General features: G+C 33.4%; 1 protein-coding gene across 1 annotated transcript; it reads right to left on the bottom strand.

Annotated features, from left to right (window-relative positions):
- Positions 1 to 11,068: 11,068 nt before the first annotated feature.
- On the bottom strand, positions 11,069 to 12,855 carry LOC107952658 (UDP-arabinopyranose mutase 1). The gene is made up of 4 exons (XM_016887844.2): positions 12,334 to 12,855; positions 12,005 to 12,255; positions 11,760 to 11,928; positions 11,069 to 11,665 (listed from the first exon to the last, which is right to left on the bottom strand). Exons 1-4 carry the CDS (start codon positions 12,679 to 12,681, stop codon positions 11,333 to 11,335), a joined length of 1,101 nt encoding a protein of 366 aa, XP_016743333.2. The 5' UTR covers positions 12,682 to 12,855; the 3' UTR covers positions 11,069 to 11,332.
- Between the last annotated feature and the right edge of the window lie 13,450 nt (positions 12,856 to 26,305).

Below are 26,305 nucleotides of genomic sequence, written 5' to 3'. Positions count from 1 at the left end.
TGAATGAGTTTGGTAAGAGGGGCTCCGATTAGTCTGATGCTTTAGGGCGATCAAGAAAGAGAGGTTGTGATTTGAAAAAAATCTAATAAGAGTGTTCAACAAGAGTTTCAATTGGGCCAGACTAGGCAGTAGAGCACCACTATGATTGCTTCAAGAGGATCATCTAAGTAGTCAGCATGTGAGCATTGCAGACATAGGTATGCGGGTAAATGTTAGAGGTTGATAGGGGCATGTCGCCAATGTGTTTCAAAGGATCATCAAATAAGAGATTGTCCAAAGAGGGTTGATATTGAATAGACTTAGAGTTATACACCTACTACAGGTTGTAACCTAGGTCATGGAGGTAATAGTGGACGAAGTGGGTAGAGGATAATTACTTACACCGTAGTTGTTTAGACAGAGTTCGGAGGACCAACTTGTGTTTATGTAGTTAGGGAGCTGCGAGATCTCGAGTCGACTGACGTGATTGCCGGTACTTTTACATTGAAATCCATTTCCTTATTTTCCTAATTGATTTAGGTTCTACTCATTCATATATCGTGAGTGATTTGGCTAGTGGGTTAGGGATTTTGGTAGAGACTATTAAGTTGGGTATAATAGTTACAAATTCTTTGGGCGAGAGTGTCATAGTTGACAAAGTCTACCAAAGGTGTCCACTAACGATTCAAGGACATGTCTTTCCTATAGATATGATGGAGCTTCCATTTCAAAGGTTTGAGTTATTCTTGGCATGGATTGACTGACTGAGCACAAGGTCAAGGTGGACTTTGAGACTAAGCAAATTACTTATGAGGTAGAGACGACCTAGAGATGGTGTTATTGGGGAGGGACCTGAATTTCTCTTTAATGTGATTTCAACAACTAAAACCAAGAAGATGATGGGTAAAGGCTGTAAGGAGTACTTATCATGTATGCTAATTTTTGGGAGTAAGGAACTGAAAGTTCAAGATATCCGCACCATGAAGGATTTTCCTAATGTGTTTCTCGAGGAGTTATCTGGTTTGCCACCAAATAGGGAGGTAGATTTTGGTATTAAGGTTTACTCGAGTACAGCACCAGTGTCTATTACACCTTATGGCATGACACTGGGGAAGCTGAAGATTCAGTTGCAAGAGCTATTTGATCAAGGGTTCATCCAACTGAGTGTATCTCCTTGAGGAACACCAGTATTGTTTGTGAAGAAGAAGGATGGTACCTTAAGGCTATGTATTGTCTACTAATAACTAAACAAGTTAACCATCAAGATTAAGTACGCATTGACCTAAATTGATGACCCGTTTGATCAGTTCAAAGGAGCAACAGTGTTCTCGAAGATTGATTTAAGGTCCGGATATTATTAGCTCAAGGTGAAAGACTCTAATATTTTAAAGACTACGTTTAGGACCCGATATGGTCACTACGAGTTCTTGGTTATGTCGTTCGGGTTAACTAATGCACCTGCAGCATTCATGGATATGATGAACTGAGTCTTTCACTCGTATCTGAATTAGTTTATAGTTATCTTTATAGATGACATTCTCGTATATTCCCAAACCGAGGATGATCATGATGCACATGTACGAATTTTCTTCAGATTTTTGTGAGAGAAGCAGTTGTTTGCTAAGTTAAACAAGTGTGAGTTTTGGTTGAGAGAGGTGATATTTTTTAGGCATATGGTGTCTTCTATGGGGATTTGAGTTGACTCAAAGAAGATTGAGGCTATTCTAAGGTGGAAACAATCGAAGAGCATGTCATTGAGGTTCAGAGCTTTTTGGGGTTGACTGGTTGCTATCGTAGATTCATTAGGGAGTTCTCTATCATGGTTGTACCCTTAACGAAGCTACTTCAGAAGAATGTGGTGTTTGAGTAGACAGATGAGAGACAGAGAAGTTTCGAGAGGCTCAAGCCATTTTTTATTGAGGCGTTAGTGTTGATTCAGCCGGAGTCCGTAAAAAAGTATGTAGTCTACAGTGATGCAACATATACGGGTCTTGGTTGTGTACTAATGCAATATGGTAAGGTGGTAGCTTATGCCTCGAGACAATTAAAGCCACATGAGTGTAATTACCCGACCCATGATTTTGAGTTAGTTGAAGTGGTCTTTGCGCTTAAGATTTTGTGACGTTATCTGTATGGCGAGAGGTGTGACATTTACACTGATCACAAGAGTATTAAGTATCTCCTCATGCTGGAGGAGTTGAACTTGAGACAGAGGCATTTGATTGAGCTGTTGAAAGACTACGATTGTATGATTGTGTATCATTCCGGCACAGCGAATGTTGTTACTGATGCCTTGAGCCTAAAATCGATGGTTAAGCTACGAGCAATGTTTACACATCTTAGTGTGACAAGTGATGGTGGTTTGTTGGTTAAAATTCAGGTAAAGCCGATTTTGTTGCAGCAGATCAATGAGAGACAATTTGTTGATGATAGTTTGAAGAAAAAGATCCGACAAGTTGAGGAAGGTAGTGGTAGAGACTTCAAGCTGAATTCCGATGGCATTTTTAGTTTTTGATGGAGAATTTGTGTGTCTGTTGATATAGACTTTAGGTATGAAATTTTTACCGAAGTGTATAGTAACCTATATGCTATGCATCCTAGTAGTGATAAGATGTATCAAGATCTTCGAGAGTTGTATTGGTGGCCCAGATTGAAATGAAATGTGACAGATTTTGTGGCTAGATGTTTAGTTTGTCAGAGGGTGAAGGCAGAACATCAACATCCATTAGTAGTGTGTACTAATTATTCAATGAAGAATATGGCAGAGCTATATATAGCTGAGATTGTCCAACTACATGGTGTACCGATTTCTATTATTTTTTTTTTACAAAGATTTGTATTTCACTTCGAGATTTTAGAGGAGTCTTCAGGAAGCTTTAGGTTTGAAGCTTAAACTTAGTATGACTTATCATTTTTAGATAGATGGCCAGTCAGAAAAGGGTGATTCAGATTCTTGAGGACATGTTGCGTAGCTATGTTATCAATTTTAATGGCAGTTAGGCGAGATATCTGTCTTTAGTAGAGTTTGTCTACAACAACAGTTTTCAGACGAGTATTTAGATGGCACCGTTTGTGGCGTTGTATGGTAGGAAGTGTAGAACTCTTTTATGTTGGGCAGAGTTGGATGAAAAGCGGACTGTGTTGGGAAATGTGTCCAGATTATAGTAAACATGTAATTGTTTTCTATTTATTTGAATGATGAATAAAGAAATAAAGTTAATTTCACATTTCACTATTATGTTTTTTGTAGTTATGTCTTTTATATTTTGCATGCATAGCGAAATGGTGACAAATAAATATTAGCTTGTTGATTGTCTAAAGTTAAAATTGAAAACAAGTGGCATTGTAAAGAACATTTACATTGCAAGAAAGACGACTTACTTCAGTAGATAATCTAAATGAGTCTGTAGTCCCGTAAAAGAACAAAAGTGAGCATTTTATTCAAATACTAAAAAGGATTATTATGTTGTCTACAATTCCAATTGGGGAGATGACTAGTATTGGCTACTAGAGCAGTTGACTCCATGAGTAGAGACATAGATGTATTCATTGGTCGAATGATACATTGGACTGAACCAAGATGAATTAATTCTAAATCCATTTGTGAATTAATTCACTTGTGACGTTCATGGTGTGATTTACCTAAATTCTGAGTTAGTCACTAACCATGCGTATGCAACTCATATGCTTTGATATAAGTGGAGGCTTATGCTCTAAAGATGATCGAGCCCGTAACCAGTATGTTGGGTACATGACTTGTGTATGGTATGGCTTTACTAGCAATAGTGGAATTTATAGCTCAATTAAAGATTTAATGATATCCTCTCATTGTCATTGTGTAGATTGATAAATATGAAACATGGCCACGGGTTTTTAGTTCTCGAATGAGCAATTTATCACAGCCATTTATTGACAGTGATCATATTAATCATTAAGAAGACACAATGGTAACAATGAGATAAAATAGGACTGTATTGAGTTAACTCAAAAGAATCAATTATATCATATGAGGGTAACACACATGACGAGGTCATTGGACAAAATAGTTGGATGAATTGCTTTCGTAAAGAGTATAAAATAAAGAGTTTTCAATCATAGTACTTCTTATGAACTGGCTCCATGATTAAGTAATTGCGAATTATCGGAACGATGCTTCTAGACATGATTGCAATCACCAGAGCCTAATTGTATATGTCTGATTGGTCCCTCTACTAGATCAATAAAAGTTCGATTGGACTGTATTTGAATCAGAAGAAAATTCTATGACTTTGGGAATAATTTAATTGAGTCAATTTATTCGATGTGGAATTAAATTAGGTGGTCGTAAGAATTGTTCAACTAGAGAATTTGATTAAAGAATTTTCTTGAAAAATTAATTTGGAAAATCTAAGTAATTTTTGAAAAAAATTAATTTTAGTAAAGTAAAAGTAAATTAATCAAATCAATTAAAATTAATATGATATTTTGGAAATTAATTTTCAAGTTAGACAATTGGCTCAATGGGTAATTGAACTTGAAAATTGGACCCAGGAGCTCAAAACCGAGACTAAGACCCAAAAATTGGTCGAATTGGGTCCAGCATGTGAAATTGGGTTGACAGTCCAACCAGTGGCTAGACCAGACCGGTCAGGTCATCATTGATCCAGACCAGCAGTAGCCAAACCAGCTCAGGTGCCATAAGGGTGTCGCACCTGCATCACTGGACACGGCGATGCCGGCGGTAGCGATGATAGTGTCCCGATGGCTGGTAGCGGTTGGTCATTAGCGGTTGGTCATCAGTGGTTGAGTAGTGGAAGAATTACACTCCTACTAGGACTCTACCAGAGAATTTAATATTTATCTAAATAGTATTTTATTAATTTAATATTAAAGTGATTATCTTAATATTAAATTTAATTTAATATTTATCTTGTAGATAAACATTCTATTATTTTAATAAGATTCATTATTAAATTTAATCTAATATTTATCTTGAAAAATATTATATTAATTTTATATTATAGTGATTAAGTTTAATCATAGTTGAACTCTGTAAACTCTCCCTATATAAAGAGAGCCTTGAGTCATTATTTACACACACTTGAATTCAAGATAAAATTGTAGAAGAAGATTCTTTGAAGAAGTTATTCTAGAAAATTTCTAGAGATGTTTTTCTGATTTATAACTTGACCCAAAAGTTTAGAGAAATTACAAAATTACCCCACTGGTAATTTTTGTGAATTGTTTTTATTTGAAGCGAGTCAGCGCTCGGTAGATGTGAGCTTGAGGATAGCGGAGAAGACTACTCAGTTAAAGCCCTCATCCTAGATGAATCGAAAAGGTACAATTTTGATTAAGTGTTTATTGTTTTGGAAAATTTTTTAAAACTCTAGTATGTTTTCCAAACCCGTTTTTTCCAGCAGACTGTTGGGCTAGATCTGGTTAGGGAGACTAAGGAGAAGGTGAAATTGATTTGTGAGAGACTGAAGGCTAATTCAGATAGGCAAAAATCTTATATAAATTTGAAATGTCATGATATCAAGTTTCAAGTTGGGGATCGAGTGTTTCTGAAGATTTCGCCTTGGAAAAAGGTTTTGAGATTTGGACGAAAAGGTAAGCTGAGTTTAAAACTTATTGGACCTTGTGAGGTTCGAGAGGATTAAACTGGTGACATATCGACTCAGGTTGCCGACCAAACCTGAGTGTATTCATGATGTATTCCATGTGTTGATGTTGTGAAAGTATAGATTGAATGCATCCGATATTATGTCGATTGAGGTGATCGAGGTTCGATCTGATCTCACATATGATGTGGAGCTAGTTGAGATCTTAGCTCGTGAGGTTAAGGTACTACATAATAAGAGCGTACCATTGGTTAAGGTTTTGTGGCATACCCACAAAACTGAAGAGGCCATTTGGGAGGTCAAGGATGCGATGAGACGTTAATATCCTTATCTGTTCAATTCAGGTAAATTTCAAGGACGAAATTCTTTTTAGAGTGGGAAAGTTGTTATATCCTAAAAAACTAGGTTAGTAGAATTGGGTAAAGGATCGGATATTAGAACCAGGTACCAAAAATAGGATTAGAGTGTTATAATAAAATATTAAAATAATTATCGGGTCTAAAATTAGGTGGTAGATTATTAAATAACATAAAATGGATTTTAAAAATAAAATCAGGTTTGAAAATAATTGAGAAAAAAATGTGTTTTAATTAAACTAAGGGTTGATTTGAAAAATAAAAGAAAACTGAGAGTTTTTAAAAGGCAACTTTCCCTTAATTTAAAAATCTATTCGTCTCCCTTGTTTCTTTAAAAGAACCCTACATCGTATTCCCTCTCATTTTAGCTTCACATTCAAAATTTCTCAAATTCAAATATGATATTTTCTCTCAAAATTAATTCATCCTTATTGATTTCTTAGTTATCCAACACTTCAACACCTTTCAATTTTAAAGAAAAATCATTAAATCCTCATCAAATTCGTCATTACCTTCTCACATTCACCTTCAAATTAGCTTCAAAACTTGTTTTTTTCTTTAAATTGACGTAATTTTTTGACTTATTATTATTAGATTAAGGTTGTTATTTTTTCTAAATCGGAATTTAATTGAGTGTGTTGAAAGTTTTTAAGATTTAAAGCCTTTTAATCAAATTTTGGTTCAATAATGGTAAAATCTGAACTAATGAGTAAACCTACTATTTTTTATTGATTTCTAACTTATTTTGAACTAAATAGAAGGTATTTAAACTCAACTTGATAGATCAGTATCCAATTTTAATGAATTTTGAGTTTTCCCTTTTTGTGTGTTTAAACAATCTTGACCTTTTTGGACATTTTAAATTCATGAGATTAGGTAAAATAAAAGGTTTATATTTGAAATAATAGGTTAAATAGGATGTTCAAAAACTTAATTAAGGTTTAGGGACAAAAATAGAGTGTGGAAACCTTATATTTCGAAAAAATGAGTTGATTTTTGGTATGAGAAAAGTTAGCTTAGAGTGGTGATTTTGTTGCTATTTGTTTGATTTTAAGGTTGTTAATAATGTGTTTGTAATTTATTTAATGCGTATGAAAAGTTTGGACTCATCAGGAGCTTCTACGAGCAAGGCGAAAGGGAAAGAAAAGCTCGTTTGAAATCGTTAGGCGAATGGCATCAACAAGGTGAGTGGTTGGAATTGCAGCTCTTAGGCACGGTTCCTAAGTTTGAATGAGGGCTTAGGTTGGTCTAAACACCTAACCTAAGTCCAGAGTAAGTAATTCAACTTGTACTATATCCTATTACTTATGATGCTTGTATGTGAGGTTGTGAAAAATCATGTGAAATATTTAAGCGAGTAATATGTGACTATGACATTGCTTTTTACGTGAACTGCTAAATTTATGCACACTATTATGTTTTAAAGTGATAATGGCTTTATTGAGCAACTATAAAAGCACTTGAGTGCATAAAAAAAATGTTGCGAAAGTGATTGCTAAAGTGTTTTTAATAAGTAAGAGTGGGTATAAAATAATGAATGATTGTGTGTATAAATAGATACATTGGGAATGATTGTGTGTATAAATAGATACATTGGCATTGTGATCATGTGGAACCATTGGATAGCATTGGCAGGCCATAGGATTGTGAGTACTCACCACTTTTGCTTATGATGGGGCAAAATGGCTTGAAGATAATGATGGATAGATAAGGGAATGTAGAGTAAAGCTCCATTCACTGAAGATAGCATGGAGTGTTATCATTCGTGTTGTACTTATATGGAGATAGTGTAGGACTCCTTCAGTCATTTGGAGTGTTTGGAGATCTGCTTATCCAATGAGTTACTGAATATATATATGTTTCCATGTCACATTATGCCAATATATCATTGTGTTTTCCTTGTGATATATTTGATGCTATGCCGTAGTTGCATGATTTAGTATGTTTTCTTTCAACTATGGATTTTATGCTTAATTGTGGCAATTTCGTGTGCACTCATTGAGCTTGGAAAAGCTCATGCTCCCTTATATTTACTTTACTTTGTAGAAAAATAGCTTGTGTAATGAGGGGAAAATGTGCAAGTGGTGATCCACAACAAGGCAATCTTTTGAGTAGGTGACTTGGTTTGATTTTGCAAATAATAGAGGCAACTTGGGACTCATACATAGATGGAATTAGAGTTTGTTTTGTTTGGATTGTAATCAGGCATTATAGATTGTTTAATTGATTTTTGGGACTTTGGATTGTTTTAGAATGTCACTTGAAATGCTTGAATGAGTACGCATGTTAATGGGTGATATGTATGGTAAATTGGTATGCAATATATTTGGATAATATGTGAAATGAATGTGAAATGACATGTTGGACATTGAGATAAATTTTAAATGATTTATTGGTATGAAATGAACCTTTGATACACTTAAAAATGCATAGGAGGTAAAATTAGTATGCTAAGTAAATTGGTTATGGACTGGTGCTAGTATAGAGAATCGGATGAATGCTAGTATAGAGAATTGGATGAAGTGTTAAACTGTGTTGTTGTATGTTTTAATGATTGTAAACATGTTTTGTGTGTTCTATGTATGCTATATAATATGCTTGATTAAGAAAATTTGGCATGTTTTGTGGTCATGACAATTTAGTCCTTACTCTTATACTAGAAGCCTTTAAAAATCATAAAATGTTTTGAAAATTTGCATGACCAAGTTTTATAAGATTAATTTCATAATTTTACTGTCAAATTTTATAAAAAGATATTTTTCGGATATTTTAACAAAATTATGATTTAGTCCTTAACCTTTGTTTTCAAAATTAAATGAGTTTTACTTGTTGGTTCTAGTCTTTTCTTCCATTTAATGTTTTAAATGGTATGCCATAACATGTTTAAACGTTTTTTAATGAATGTTTCATGTATCGTATGTAAAAAGACGTTTTTACCTTTGAATGTTATTTTAATGATTTCGCTAGAAGAACGCGATTTTAGGGCTTGCGTGTTTAATTTCATTTATTTATTGATAATTAAGCATGTACCCATATGGTGTGAATAGTGGCTTCTGTGATTTGTTTTGGTGGTTAATAAGGAGAGTCATGTAAATGACTAATGTAATGTTTCAGATTCGTGTTGGACCTTCCTGCTGGGTTCGGGGTGCCACATTTTTCGAAGAGGTAAATAGCTGGTCATGAAATGTGTTAGCCATTTAACTCTTTGGAGAGCATTTGCGGCGAAGAGATTAGTTACTATTACTAGTGGTGGATATCCCAATTTCAATCCAAAAAATGATTATTTTATTTCTCAAAAATATTTTTTAGAAGTAAAACATATTCATTTTAGATATTATGTTAGTAAATTAAAATATATACATTAAAATTATATTTAAATTCGTTAATATTATAATAGTTTAATAAAAATATAAAAAAATTATTTTAAATCATTACTTTTTTTTTACATGTAAAATATGATGAAGGCACTAACCAATCCCTCTAATATTAAAAAGTAAGTAAACAAGTCCCTCTATTAAAAAATAAGTCAATCAAATTCTTATAATAAAATTGTTAACGGTGTTAACGAAAATCATACAAAATATTAATTACATTGATGACGATGAATAAAATATAATAAAATAGTGATTATTTAATTTGATGTAGATTTTAATTAATAATAAAAAATTACACGTCACAAATATTAATTTGTTATAGAAGCTGACATGTCACTTTTAAAAGAAATATTTTAATTTAATAATTATTTAATTAATTAACTAAAAACAAAATTTTAAAAAATCCGACTTAAGTGTTTCTTTGTTTTCAATGGAATCAACTATTATTCACTTTTTTTGGTTAATTTTATTAAATATAATCAATCATATTTTATTTATTTGCCAAAGTAATTAGTAAATTGAAATAAATAAATGCAATCTAGTTTTTATAATAAATTAATATGTGAATTTTTTAATTAAAAATAATAATAATTTTCTTATATCCTAAATATTATCATCAATATGATGTTAAATTTGTACTAATAAGCTCTGTTTATTTCACTGAAAATAATTTCTGGAGAATAATTTACTTTTCTGGAAAAGCTAATATTTTCTGTTATTTGGAGAAATCTGTGTAAAATATTTTCTGTTATTTGGTAGATTTCTTAAAAATATTTCATAAAAGTTGTTTTCAATTAAACAAACATACATTTGAGATTTTCTTATTTTTTTATTGTTTAATTGAATTTATTTTTATCTATAATTTTATATTTTACATTGTTTTTGCATATATTAAAATTATTATGTTAAATTCAGATTCATTACAACGTCATTTTTTAATTACATGACTATTAAGTGAGTTTTTTATTTAAAAATGTGACATCAACAAAATTGACCAAAAAAATTAACGATGTCAACAATTAGACTTGATTTTCAAATTTAAAAAGTAAAGGGACTAAATTCTTGAAAATAAAAGTACAAAGACTAAATTACAAATCTGTGTAAGTGTACATAGACTTATAACATATTTTAACCTTTACACTACAAAACATTTATTATTAATATATTTATAATTGTAATAAATATTTATTATTAAAATAATAATATTGAATATTTTCAATAATATGTGAATAATATTATTTAAAATTTATTATTATAATAAAATTAAAATATTAAATAATTTATTAAAATAATAAATTATAATTAGTATATTAATAATTTATTATATGACTAAATATAAATAATTAAATATGTATGTTTAATAATATTAAAAAATATAATATTTTAAATATTTTTAAAAATAAAAATAAAATTTATCTATAGATGAGCTCTTTTCCGAAAAATGAGCTAAGCTATTCCAGAAAAAAGACTTATTTTACCTTAACTAAGTCATTTTTTGTGAAACAAATACAGAAAAATATAAAAAATATTTTTCATAAAACCTTTTACGGAACCGTAATTTTGGATGATTTCTATTAACACTGTTATTAATTAATTTTATCAACTTGCTTCTTAATTGAGAAAAGAACACTTACATACACTTACTTAGCATCATATTTATTCGTTCACAACACTATCAAACTCCTTTAATAAATTTATGCCTGCAACGATTACAACGTGTTAAAGCAACTACATTCTGAAAATATGCTCCACAAAATTAAACAAAAAGAATGGATTTTATTATAAAATGGAAGCAATAAGCCAACTAATACATTTTATTCTTGTTAACTTCACACCGCCAGGTTTATAAAATTACATTACATCCAGACTAAATCTCCTGAAAAAGAAAATACATAAATAAAAGTACAATAACAAAATGTGAAAACTATATGCCACTGGGCCTAGGAGCTTCAGCGGTACAGCATATTCTAAGCTTTCAAAACACGTGACAATGGCATGATCTGTATATGCTGTAAATTTTCTAACCTGTTTTGCCATTCGAGAAAGAAGCAGAAGTGGGGTTGAGACCATCCCAAGCTTGAATCCATGTGACCATGGCGTCGGCCAGCTTGTCAAAGTAAGGGTCAATTTTGCCAAGCTTCTCCTTGACCTGCTTAGCCAATTCAATGTAGCATTTTTGAACAGAGGTGCTGTCTTTTGGAAGAACAACTTGTTGGAAAAATGGGATGATATCTTCTTGCCAGTAGATGCCTTTGTACTCCTTCCTTAGGTTCACAAATGGGTTGCTTGCTTTGCTGTGGTAGATGTACGGTAGACCCGTTTTCACCCCTAATCCCAAATGATCACATATCACCTAATCATTAACCATCAACCAGGCAATGGACATTAATCTCTATAAACTTTTATGTAAAATCGTAATGCAAAATACAAAAAGTACACCAACGTACCTTGATGCACCAGCCAGCCCACATATCGTCGTAGCGTCCAATAGGCTGACCCTCGCCCATGAGTCCAAAGTACATGGCAGGGCCAATGAGCTGACGGTCGAAAGCCAAATTCATACCACACATGGGGAACAAGGTGCCCTTTGGTATTGTGAGAACCGCATCCACAAACCTGTTTTCATCATCGGATTCATTCATTAATCATCAAATCTGTGGAAAGGAATAGTGGGATAATGCGATAGTAATACCTAGTGTTCCTCTCAAGAGGCTTGACAAGCTGGGTTGGTGCATCATAATCGGGGATGTTTAACCACAGCCCATGAGAAACAGCAGTTGGAACACCCTCTCGGAGACTGAATGGATACCCACGGACGAAATCTGCACCATCTGCAAATGGGTCATACAATGTGTTGAAAAAGAAGGGAGTCGATGGTGATAGCAGGTTCTTGATGTGCTGCTCAAGTGCATTGATTGCTTTGCCAGATGGGTCCTTAGCAACCTAATGATAAAATTATATTAACGATCCAAGATTCGACAAAAAAAAAAAAAACAGATTCCAAATAAGAAAGGAACTTACAAAGCAGTCATCGTCGATGGTAAAAATGTACTTCTTCTTGGACACCATGTAACCAAAGCAACGGCAAGCGGAGTCCTTGAATGAAATGCAGGAAGCCTTAGGACCCAGAATCCTGTTAATATCATTCCTATTGTAAAGCTCGTAGTCAAAGCCATTAGGGACCTTGATGGTCTTGGAAGGATCACCATCTTGAACGATGATGAGATGGTAAGGCTGCAAAAATGGCCTCCACATCTCAAGAAAGTCCAAGTTTCTTATAGTGGGTATAACAATGTCAAGTTCATCTTTCAGCTGATGCAGTGGTGATGCTGCTACCGCTGCTTCTATTGCTGTGGCGGGCTCATTCATTATGTATAATTGAAAAATGAGAAACAACAAAATAAAAAAGGAGAGTTGTTGTTAATAGATAGAAGAGAGATTTTGTTGGGGATTGATTGAAAGAGTTTGTATGGGAATGGGAATATATAGAGAGAGAGGGAGGGTAATGAAACGCATGAGAAATGAGCGAGGCGGCCCAAGTTTAGGGAGAAAGAGAGGCGAGGGATATCTTTAAGAATTTTGCATGGATTGAGGACTTCTTCAAAAGGTCAAAAAGAAATCCTGTATTTTAGGCTTAAGACTTTCAATATTTTAAATGTGATTTTTCTTTTTAACTTATTTTCTTGGTTTGTGTGATGATTTAATTACCTCCGACTAGAAAGAATCATTTATTTTTAAAATTTTAGGACTTGGGTAGATTTTTCTTTATATTTATTGATATATGTTGTGTGTGGAGAGTAAGGAAAAACGCGTTTCACTGAAAACACGTTTTACATTTTATATTTTCATTGCATTTTATAGGATAAGTTTTCACTAAAATTTGGTTAAATGTTAGTATTTTTATTTTTAAAATTTGGGTTCAATTCCTCTATTTTATTTTATGTTTTTTTAAGTTTTTTAATTTTTAATTAATATTTTTAACATGTTAATTCTTTTGGTTAAATGGTTAGATAATTGTAATATCAAGTTCAATTCTTTTTATAAGTATTTTAATATATTTTTTATTTCATATTTTTTTATATTTAATTAATGTTTATAATTAATAAATATATTGTTTTCAATTTTTTTATTTTTAATTCATCTTTTTAATTAATAACTCTTTTATTTATAAAATCAAATAATTATTACAAATATCATTATTTTTAGTAAATATAATTTTTATATATGTAATATTTATTTTTCAATTCATATTAGAAATCACCATACCCACAATATAAATGGAGAAAATAAATATTTGACATATTAATATTATATATAAAGAAAAATAATTACATATTTATTATTTGATTTTATAAATAAAAGAGTTATTAATTAAAAATAAAAACATTCAAAACTAATATATTTATTAATTATAATCATTTATTAAAAAACTTTAAACAAATGAAATAAGAAATACAAAAAACACTTATAATAGTAGTTGAACTTGAGATTTAAGGACAAAATCACAATTATCTAACCATCTAACAAAAAGAGATAATGTTTTAAAATTATTAATTAAGAATAAAAAAAGCTTAAAATAATATGGAATAAAAAATACAAATGTGAATAGGAGAAGAATCGAATCCGGGATTCAAATAACAAAAATACTAACATTTAATTATCTAATCAAAAGAATTAAAATATTAATTTTCAGTGAAAACGCATCCTATAGCATATTCACTTTCTCTCTCCAAAAGCAACTTTGATAAATATAAAAAAATTAATGCATATCCTTAAATATTTAGAAAAATCAGCATACTTATTTAAATAAACTAAGAATCAAATATATGGTTTTTTAGAAAAGGTATATTTTTATTGAAAATTTTATATTTTTTTAGAAGGGTTAAATATAAAATTAGTATCTAAACTTATCCACTTCTCCCAGATTGGTACTTATGGTTTTTTTTGTCTTGGATTGGTACCCGAACTTTTTTTCCGTCCACTATATTGGTGCCTGACACTAACGACATTAATTTTTTGTTGGCATGGCAATGCTGGCCAGTCGCATGCCGCCACGTGGAATTCTCTTATACTTCTTTTTTCTTTTTCATTTTCTTTTTCTTTTTTTATCTCCAATTTTCTCTCATTTTTTCACCATCCAATCACCACCAAAATTTCTTCTTTCTTTCTTCTGTCAAATTCTATACTTCATCTTTCTTCTTCTTCTTTTTTCTGTCAAACTCCTCCCCCTTCCCCAAATTTCCCACACTTTCTCACCATCCAACAAATCTATCCCCACTCTAAAATTATGGAACAAAAAAAAATCCCTATAACGCAGATCCCCATACTTTTTCCTCTCACTTTTCCTCCTTTGCCTCCTCGGTCTCTTCTTCTTTAATTTCACTTCCATCCCCAAATCCATCTTCCCATCATCCTCTTCAAAAACCACAAACCTTTCCCTTCAATTCCCACATTGCGAAATTTGAATCTTAGGGGAAAATTCTTCAATCGGGTAAAGCAAAACAGGCGACAAGGATTCTTCAAAGTACCAAAACGTGAAGGTCCCATTTTAAGAATTTCATTCTAGAATCAGTGTTGTTCGATGAAGAGCAATTGCATACCCAATTTTTTTTGAAAATTTCAATACTCGTTTAAAGATGAAAATGGAAAAGAAAGGATTTGGAGGGAAACTAACCTTTTAAGTTACTGCCTACTTCATGATTGTAGCCAGTACTTGTAACACCCCTAACCCGCATCCTTCGTTGGAATAGGGTTACAATAAAAAATTGTAATCATTTAATAACTTAACATCAATCATAACAAAGTCAATTAATTACATATTGTTTCTTATACAAGTCCTTGAGGCCCTAAAAACACTAGAAACAAATCGGGACTAAATCGAAAACATATAGAAATTTCTGGGAAAAGATGAAAATTTTCAAAATATAGAGGTCATACGGCCGTGTGGACATTCGAAGTAGGGACACACGGCCATGTCACAGTCCATGTCCGTGCCCGTGTAACTCACTGACTTGGGTCACACGGTCAAGCCACACGCTCGTGTGCTAGGCTGTGTACCTTTCAAAATAACCTCACACGCCCATGTGCAAGGCTATGTAAAAGCCTGACTTGTAACCCTTTGAAAGCTATAGGGGACACATGGCCATATTGCCTGGCCGTTTTTCACACACGGCTAAGACACATGCCTTTGTGGGCGTAAAATAGGCCACTCTCAAGCCATTTTTCTCACCCAAACATGCATCCATCTACCACCAATTTTCCACATATAATCAAGCACCCAAAGTGCAATAAACCATGCTGTAACAAGTTATCCAATCAAGGTACATAAGCATACAACCAATGTGCCCAAAAGGCACTTCATTCACAACCATTAAACATGTATATCCATATACATAAATTGGCCAAAAGTTCAACTAACTTATAACTAAACTTATGTCATAACTTACCACTTTGTTCACATATCAAATTCACATTTAAATATACCAAATTTACCATTTAACAATTAGCATCAATAATCATATATGACAACTACATTTTTTATACCAATATGAACATATTCAACTTCCATCATAAGGCCACATACATATATCAAACATATCAACCATTCAAAGTACCAAATCTACAAGCCAAAACATAATGGCTAAAACATTAATCAAAACACCTATACATGTGCATATTTAACCACTTATCACTTAACTTGTTTTCATGCCAAAACATAACATATTTGATACATAACAACCATACCCATTTTGGTTATTTCAAAACATATACCAATTTGACCATATTAACTACAAATAAAAAAATATCAATACTACATTAAGTACCTCAAATCTAAGGTTAACATTTCATGCCATAATCATCAACCAAAATGATATATATATACCAAACTCATCAATTAAACATTAGACATAGTCTACCTATACATGCCATTATAACCTTAACCAAGACATCAAAATCTACCGATATAATCCCTAGATAGTGTGATAGATCTCCAACAAGCTTCCAACCTTATCGAGCTTCCGATAATCTGTAAGGTAAAGGAAAAACAACTATGTAAGCAATGAATGCTTGGTAAGCTTGTATAAACTTTAATCCTATAAGTCCATTTCAAATATGAAATTTATACATATCAAAGATAATCCTATACCAATACCGCAAGATTCATAAAACCATATATAGCAATTACATAATTTAAACCTTACCACCATTTCATGATCACAAGCATATTTCCATTTAGGCACTTACCATTTCAATGCATAACTTATAAGTTTAACGTGGCATAATCCAACCACAACTTGGCCAAAGCCTAAGCATGTACACCAAACATGTTAGCTAAATAAACATATAACATAAGCATTATAAACATGGATGAGCACAACATTTATTCATGTACCATATACATATATTATCCATTTCCACTTTCAATATACCATGTGATACCATTCCATGAAATTCACATGTATTTATATCTTAGTTCATATCAAACTCTTACCACTTCATATCTGAATAATGCCCGTTGAACCATTTAGAATACCGTTGGATACCCAGGATAACTCACACATAGTGTGCTAACTCATATAAATGTAATCCGTCAATTCCTATACATGTATACTCATATGAGTTGTGAATCACAATGCTCACACAAGTTGTGAAAATGGGTCTGCTTACACAAGCTGTAGAGTATCCGCAACACATGCCGGACCTCAGCCATCGGTAGGACATTCAGGACTAGCACTTGAATCATGTAAACCCAAATGAAATTTCATTTGTATCCTATGAATTCCTGATGGTTCAAATGGGGTTCGGTAATCGTCGTACATCGTTAGATTTACGTTGTTTCATAACACAATAAATTGCATACTAACATATATATATATTGACTTAATCACAATATAATCACGTATTAACATTCAATTTAATCAAAATTATACATAGTATAATTCATATGAACTTACTTGGCTAAATTGCAAAAATACCAAAGTTTAGGGGCATTTTGGTAATTTTTCATTTTCCTCGATTTTCCACTCGAGCTTGATCTAAATTAATAATTTCATTCAATGTATTAATTTAGACAATAAAACAATTCATTTCATGCAATTTGGTCATCGTTGATATTTTTACAAAATTGCCCCTAAAATTTTACTTTTATTCAATTTAGTCTTTGAGCCCAAAACATACAAATTAACCATTTTTACCCAAAATTAAGCTTAGTCGAATGTTCATGGTATCCAAAATAGCCCATTCATGCAACTATTTCACAAAAAATCCTTGTACTTTACTATTTTAACAATTTAGTCCCCATCGAAAAATTTATTAAAAATCACTTAACAATATATTTTTAATTATCAATCAACATTCCAAATTCATCATCTAACATAAAAAATCACAAGATTCATCAATGGCAACATTCAAAATCTTTAACAGTTTTAAAATTGAAGGTACGGGCTAACTGGACCTAGTTGCAACGATCTTAAAAAATAAAAATTATTAGAAACGGGGCTAAATCAGACTTACATGCACACAATGAAGTTTGGCCGAAGCTTTCAAGCCTTTAAATCTTTTCTCAAATCGGTGAAAGGAGTGAATTAGAAAAGATGATATAAACTTTATTTAATTTAATTTAATTATAAAATTACTATTTTACCCTTGGTTAATAAATAAATAACCAAATTCATGTCCATATTTGTCCATCACATAAATATATGGAATAATTACCATCAAAGGAAGTTTAATTTCACAATTGGTCCTTCAATTAAATTAAATTCTAACTAAATGAACTTATTTACAATTTAATCCTAAAGTAATTAGGACTAAAAGAAAAATTAATCCAAAAGCTAGTGGATTCAATCATAACACCACACTTGGAAACTTTGACCATGGTTTAATTGCCATTTATGTCCCTTTTCCTTTATTCAATTAACCATTTAATCACTCAAATCAAATAGTGATCAAAATTTACATCTTTTACAATTTAGTCCTTTTTAATTAACTAACCATCGAAACGTTAAAATTTTTCAATGAAACTTTAATACTACCTTAATGACACTCCATAAATTATAAAAATATTTACAGCTTGATTTATGGAAACTAGGTCTCGATACCTTATTTTCTAAAACCACTTGACCTTAGGGCCTTACCACTTAAACTTAATAAATCGCTTATATAATATAAATTACCAATTCAAAAACCTTTTTAAAATAATATTTGACTCATAAATACTAGATGATAATATTTACGAACTTACTCGTCAGATTTGGTGGCCCTGAAACCACCATTTCTGACACCACTGAAAAACGGGCTGTTACAGTACTAATGTCTTTTTCTTCTTCTTCTTTTTCTTCTTCTTCTTCTTCTTCTTCTTCTTCAGATTTACTTTATTTGAGTTCCAAGTTCAAAAGCTTACTCGTTTATGGGTTAATGGAGATGACGATAATATAGATATTGTTGGGTTTTAGTGAAGGGATGGACTTTGGTGAGATGGAGATAAGCAAGATGAATAACTAAAAATGTTGAATCAAAAGGTGAAAGGGACCAAAATCAGATTTAAAAACGGAAAATAGGGTCGTTGAATTTTGAGATTAGTCGTTGAAATTTGGAAACTTATGAATTTTCCTACAAAGCCACAAATTTTCCGGTTGAAGGAGTTAATAATCAGTTGAGCAAAGAAAATAAAAAAGGGAAGAAGAAGGAAAATAAAAAAGAAAAAAGAGGTATAAAAGGATGCCACATGGCAGCATGTGATTGCCCAGCGCTGCCACGTCAGTAAAAAATTAACGCTATTAGTGTCAGGTGCTAATATAGTGGACAGAAAAAAAGTTCAAGTGTTAGTCTGGGATAAAAAAAAACTATAAGTACTAATCTGGAGAAGTAAACAGGTTCAGGTATTAATTTTATATTTAACTCTTTTTAGAATCAAATAGTTGGTAGCTTTTTTAACCTTTTAGAATAAATAGATATTTTTTAAATATAACATGCGAAGAGTGGATGTAGTTGTTGAAAATAATTTTTTATTTAAATTTGTTTTTGAAGAAAAAAAATATTTCAATGTTTTTGTTAATTCATATTCTTTGTAAGATGCATTTATCTATATTATTTTTTAATTTCATACTATTGGTATTAATTTGTTTTATTTTAATTTTTTACATATATAAATATATAATTCTATTATTAATTTCAAATTTATTTTATTATTTTTACACATAAATGTACATACATTTGGTTAAATTAGTCTTATATGCAATTTTTTTTATTAGGTCTTTTAGGTTTTTTTTTAATTTAGGGAAATAAGTCATTTTCTGCTCTAGAGTATTAAGCAGTCCAAAATACCTCGCCAATTGAGTCACATAAGGACTCATATAGATTGGGCCCTTCCTAATCTGATCAGACTGGTAGTGACAATAGAGGACCGCAAAATAGGCGACATTAATGGGGTGTCACGTCTCCATACTCCAAAAGAAATAAGTGTTAAACGTACCAACAACTCCTGTACTCTCCCTCCGACTGGTCAGTGTATAGGCCAGGATGACATGAATATAACGCAGTGTCGAAGGTAGACAAGTCAGTTTTGACTGGCTTAGGTTGTACTTTGCTTCTGTCTCTAAGATCTCGGACGAAAAGAGTAGAGCCAAGTGATGGATGTGCTTGGATAATGTCAAGAACCCAAGAGTGTGCATGAAATCCTCAAAATAAAGTCTAAGGGCAGCTCTTAAGACCGGGACGCTGAAGTATCGCATCATACTCCTAAGTTTGAAAAATCTAGTGCATGGCTCATCCTACAATGAAATTGTAACACCCCTTACTCGTAACCCACGCCGAAGCGGAATACGAGGCATTGCCTAATTCTATCTCATGTACATAAACGTTCCCCAAGTCATCAAGACTTGGTCCACTTAAGAACTTTTCAATTTCTACTTTAAACTTCTTATTATGGGCCTACAAGCCCCAAATTGACTATTGAAAACTATTCGGGATTAACCCAGGTCCTTAAACTATTTATAGAAAATTTGGCTTTGGAACAGGGCACACGCCCGTGTAGAAGGGCAACACGCTCATGTAGCCATTAATTCTAAATGCACACCTATAGGGGTTTTCACACGGCCTGGCACACGCTTTTGTCCTTGGTCCGTGTCCTTCACACAGCCATGACACGCCTGTGTCCTAGCCCGTGTGCAAAAACATGGTCATTTTGTTTCTAACGTCAACATCCCTAAAATGTCACACGGCCAAGGCACAAGCCCATGTGCTAGGTCGTGTTCCCCACACGGCTGAGACACACGGTCATGTCTCTACTCGTATGTTTACTATCATGCATACTGACTTGAAATTTTTACGTGCAGAGGACACACGGCAGGACCACACGCCCATAAGGCAGACCGTGTGTCACACATGACCTAGACACACGCCCGTGTGTCTACCCGTGTGGACAATATAAGGCTATTTACCAGGCCTTTTATCCACCCTTGTATACACAATCTGCTCAATGGCAACCAAAACCAATATAAGGCTATCTCATACAACCAAATTAGCCACAATAAATAGCATTCCATTTGTGCATTTTGCTCATCCATGAAAATAACATCTTTGTATATAAATCAAATAAATAATAGCCATCATTCAAGGCTTAATACAAAATGAAGGGTTTCCAACCCAAGCCAACATATTTGGCCAGTTCTCAATGACACAAAAATTAGTAAAGTCTAAGCCCTATACATGCCATATTAAAAAATATAAATCAAGCTATACCGAAAACTTTGATTGATAATGTGATCGATATTTCTGGCTTCCTTTGGTCCTTGAGCTAGATAGGCGACACTATAAGGAAATGAAAAAGGAGAGGGAGTAAGCATAAAGCTTAGTGAGTTGTACATAAATAAATATACAACATGACTTTATCAACCATCAATAAGCATCATAATACACAAGTGGCATAAGCAAAACTTACTCATCAATATTCAATACATCTCATATAACATATATTGAGCTCACATTTCATACATATCATATAGGTACCTATACCACTCACAGCACGATTATACTTTCCTTGTTAACTTGAAATCATACTTTCACCGTTGAACCATTTGGGACATTATCAGATACTCATTTAGCCTCAAACATGGGTGTAAGTGCCGATGCCATGTCCCAAACATGGTCTTATACAAGCTCTAGCATATATGTGCCAATAACATGTCCCAGACATGTCTTACACTAGCTCACGTAAGTGACCCAAACGTCATGGCATGAATATTCGATTTACTTCCTAAGGTTCATTCGGGAATTCTACTATCTCTATTCTCATCATATTCTCTTATTTCCATAATCAAGTAATTCATGCTATAATAATTTAAATGTAATTCAAACGCATATATTATCAAAGTAGTTGTATTATTTACATACAACTTACCTCGGATTACAAAATGTGGCGACTAGTCGATTTAGTCACTTTGCTTGGCTTTCCCCGGTTTAGGTTCAGATTCGGTATTTATTTATCTATAATAACAAAATGCACTTATTTAGTCACTTTATCAATCTAGGCACTTTACAATTCATAATTGGGTAAAATGACCAATTCGCCTCTAGACTTTTGCAAAATGACCATTTTACCCCTAAGCTCGAAAATCAATTTTTATTGAATTTCTTCGCATCTTAAGCCTATCTGAGCCCTTTTTACTCTTATAGCAACTCCAAATTCACACTATTTCACATACTTAGTATCTATTTTACAACTTATGCAATATAGTCCTTTTTAGGTGTTTTCATGCTAAATCTTTCACAAAAATTGTTCATAATACACCTAAGACTTATTTTCTTCCATAAAAACTCAGCAAACATTACAAACCCTTTCATGGAAAAACCCTACACTCTTAATCATTTTTCAAAATAGTACCCTCATTTGAAAGCTCATACCTAAAGGGTCTCAAAAATACAAAAATATTCAACAAAAGGCTGGAAAATCACTTACTTGTGAAGGCTTAAAGTGCTGAAATTTTTAAGCTTTCAAACCCCCTTCAATGGCTAATTTTCGGTAGAGAAAGAAGATGAAAAAAAGGATGTTATCATCTTTATTTTAATTTCTCCTATTTTACTTAAAATAAGCTACCTAACCTACCAATTAACTCATAATCGAGCTCACAAACGTCACAATTAACTCACCAAAATTTTCATGCACTCCTAAAAACATGCTATAACATCTAAGAAATTATAAAATAATTTATTCGACTCTGGATTTGTGGTCCCAAGACCATTATTTTGACTAGGCCCTAAATCGGGCTGTTACAGAAATCACTAGCTATAGAAAGAACGTCGAGAAGAACTCCAGTGTGAGCTCTGTGTATATGGGATCCACGATGGTGAAAATTTTGTCCCATGAGCTCGTGTCAATCAAAACTTGAACTCTACTAGCTAGATGGACCTCTATAGTGCTTCCCAATAGATGCAACGGCCCAAACCCAAGGGTTGTTCCTTTAAGTGTTGATACTAATTCTCATATGGACCCGGAGAGAATTGCAGTCATGGATGACTCACAATTTTCAGAGGGGTCGAGGACAAGGTAGAACCCGGTGTCTTCCACCGTTTAGAGACGGGGATGGCAACCTTGGTCTTACCTCTAGTATTTGTCATAAAGTACCTGAAAAAAAAAATACAAAACAACTATGTCAGCACTAAAGTAGGTTAAGAGAGCATATGCAAGAATAAAAATATAAACACAATAAACCAAGAGCAATTAATCCCACAACAAGAACCGGTTCACTAAACAAAACTTAACTAATTCAAAAAAAATAATAATATAATAACTAAATCTAATAATAATAATTCTAACAATAATAAAACTACTAAAAATAATTATTATAATAAAAATAAAAAAAGGAGGGGACAAATAGTGTTAGGGGGGACAGTCACGATGGTTGACGGAGGCGGGGTCAATGAGAGAATGAGACTGAGGGGACTGAGAAGGACAGATGGGTTGGGGTGTCTCCATTGGAAGTGTTTGGGGCGTAAGGGAGATAGAGGGAAGGTGTAGGCTGAAATCGAAAGAAAAAAAAAGAAAAAAAAAAAGAAAAGAGATGTGGATGTGGATGTGGGCTCGGGGGGAGGGAGATTATAACACCCCTAACCCGTATTTGTAGCGGAACAGGATTTCAAAGCATTCCCGAAACATTCAAGAAATTTTACAATTAATTATTATAAATTACTATTCATTTATCGGGATCATTCATAATGTCCCTTGATTACGCCCCCGAGGCCCAATATAAGCTTTAGAATCGAGTCGGGACTAAATTGAGACCTCTAAAAATTTTTTGCAGCTTTTCAAAATTTTTCCATGGTGCAATGCTCACACTTCCGTGTGGTTTAAGGGACACGCCAGTGTTGGAGGTCGTGTTCGACCCTGTGAAACTCTCTGACTTGCACACACGTTCATGCCACATGCCCTTGTGCTAGATCATGTGGTTAATTAATTCAATTCAAAATTAGGTGCAGGTTTCACACTGCCAAGACACATGCTCGTGTTCTAGGCCGTGTGGCACACACGGCTAAGACACATGCCCGTTTCTCTTCCCGTGTGCCCAATTCTAAGTATTCTATTTCTTAAAAATTAAGGTGCAGAGGACACATGGCCTAACCACATACTCATGTTACCGGGCCGTATGTCACGCACGGTCTAGACACACGCCCGTGTGGACAAAATAAAGCCATTTCTAGCTCCATTTCTCACCCAAATTTTCACCTGAGACCTGCACTTGAAACACATATCCTGTGACAGCCCTAAAGTGACCCTAGTCGGAAAGCGGTTTCGGGATCGCTAAACCGAGTCACCAAACTATTTGAATATGATATTTATTATCTAAAATATGTGATTATGAATGTGTGAAAGTTTTAAGCTTCGATTTAGTAAATTGCATGTGAAATTGGTCAATAGGACTTATGTGTGACACTTTTGAAATGCGATAGGTTAATCTATAAGGATCTATTAGTGCATGTAATCAAAGGGGTGGACTTGCATGTCAATTTCCCCCATTTAATTACTAGTGGCCGACCATGACAAAGGGTGATGGGCAAAACATGTCATAAAACATGTTGTGATAATGGTTTATGTTAGAAAAAAATAAAATAAGGGGTATGGGCAATAAAATAATAATGGGAAGGTAAATGATGACAAAAAAAATGTGTGTAGTTGCCCCCCCATTGCCGTGAATTGAAAAAAAAAGAAAGAAAGAAGTTCTCATGTTGTTCTTGGCCGAATGGGAGAAAGAGAAGAAGGAGGAAGAGCTTTGAGAAAATCGGCTATGGTGGGTTGCTAGACTAAGGTATGTTTGATGTTGTCCATGAGATTCATGCATGTTTTTAGTTGTTAGTTTGAGTTCTACCTAACCCATGGTTTAAATCTTTGCTATGAGATGGAGATGATATTCGGCCATGGGTGTTGTCTTCTTGGTTGATGTTTAATGTTGTGGTGATGAGGCATGAAGATGAGTTAAGTTTCGGCTAAGGTGGATTTGTGTTGATGTCATTTGCATGCTAAGTGTGAAGCTTTGTAATGATACATGTGATGGTGATTGATGACTCTTGGATTTTCTTTTTGGCATTTTTGAGTTAGACATTAAGTTCCTTGTGTAACCCATGACCAAAATTGAATGGTATGGTGTCTTGATGCATTCGGCCATGGTAGAAAGTAGATGTGAAATGGTAGTAAAGTGAAGTGCAAAATGTTAGCATTTGATTACTAGTGTATATATGCGTATTAGCCGAGTTTTGAACTTGAAACAAAATGATATATAATCAATACAAGTAACTATACTTGTAGGAAGTATTAAGCATATAATCGGCCTCAACATAGACATGGATATTCGGCCATAGGAAGAAGATTGGTGTTGCATGTATTCGGTTAGAGGCAAGCATATTGATGCTTTTATCTTGGCTTAGACAATCGGCTAAAAGAGAGTGTGGGCTAATATGTTGAATTGATTTATGATTTCATATGTATGTGACTTTAATGTCTAATGTATATATATATGGGCTAAGTACCTTGAGTTCCTCTTTTGATGCTCAAATGATTAAATCAATTTATTTGTTAAATTAAGCTCAAGAGCAAAGGGGAACTAAATCCGATAAAGGGAAGGAAAAAGTGGTCGAATAGCCATCGAAATCGTTCGACAACATCCGAGGTAAGTTTTCGAGCAATGAGACTTAGTTTATGATTTGATTAAGTCATGATGTATGAGCATAACAAATATACGGTGATATGATGATTCTACTTGAATTATATGATGAGTTAATTAGTCTATACGTATGACGGGTAGCCGTATGTGCATAGAGATCGTGTCATAAAGCAAACTAAACCATGCTATTTGTATGTGGCTAGTGAGCCGAAAATGGGAGTGCTTAATACGTGACTTGTTTTTGAACTCTAATTATGAAAATGAGATATAAATGTGTCATGATTTATTGATATGTGCATGAATATTCGGATGATAACCGGGCTAAGTCCCGAAGGCATTTGTGCGAGTTATTACATCCGGGCAAGGCATTTGTGCGAGTTATTACATCCGGGCTAAGTCCCGAGGGCATTTGTGCGAGCTACTATATCCGGGCTAAGTCCCGAAGGCATTTGTGCGAGTTATTACGTCCGGGCTAAGTCCCGAGGGCATTTGTACGAGCTACTATATCCGGGCTATGTCCGGAAGGCATTGGTGCGAGTTACTATATCCGGGCTATGTCCCGAAGGCATTGAGCGAGTAGCTATATCCGGTTAAATCCCGAAGGTACTTGGCTTGGGAATGAGTGACCTTGCTGTAATAGTTTCAATTAATATGCTCGTAAAATCCCAGCAATGAGGTATGTCTCGTACATGCATTGATTTAGTTGATCCCTTACAGTTAGTATTCGCTCAGTCGATAAATGAGCTACCGGCCTTTGGCTAAGTTGATCTTTTGTGTATGAATATAAGGGTTGGTAATGTGAAGTAAGTGTGATATTGAGAATTTGTGCATATGAAATT

This window comes from Gossypium hirsutum, chromosome A07 (genome assembly GCF_007990345.1).
Source record: "Gossypium hirsutum isolate 1008001.06 chromosome A07, Gossypium_hirsutum_v2.1, whole genome shotgun sequence".
Taxonomy (NCBI): domain Eukaryota; kingdom Viridiplantae; phylum Streptophyta; class Magnoliopsida; order Malvales; family Malvaceae; genus Gossypium; species Gossypium hirsutum.
This window is presented reverse-complemented; position numbering and strand designations above follow the sequence as displayed.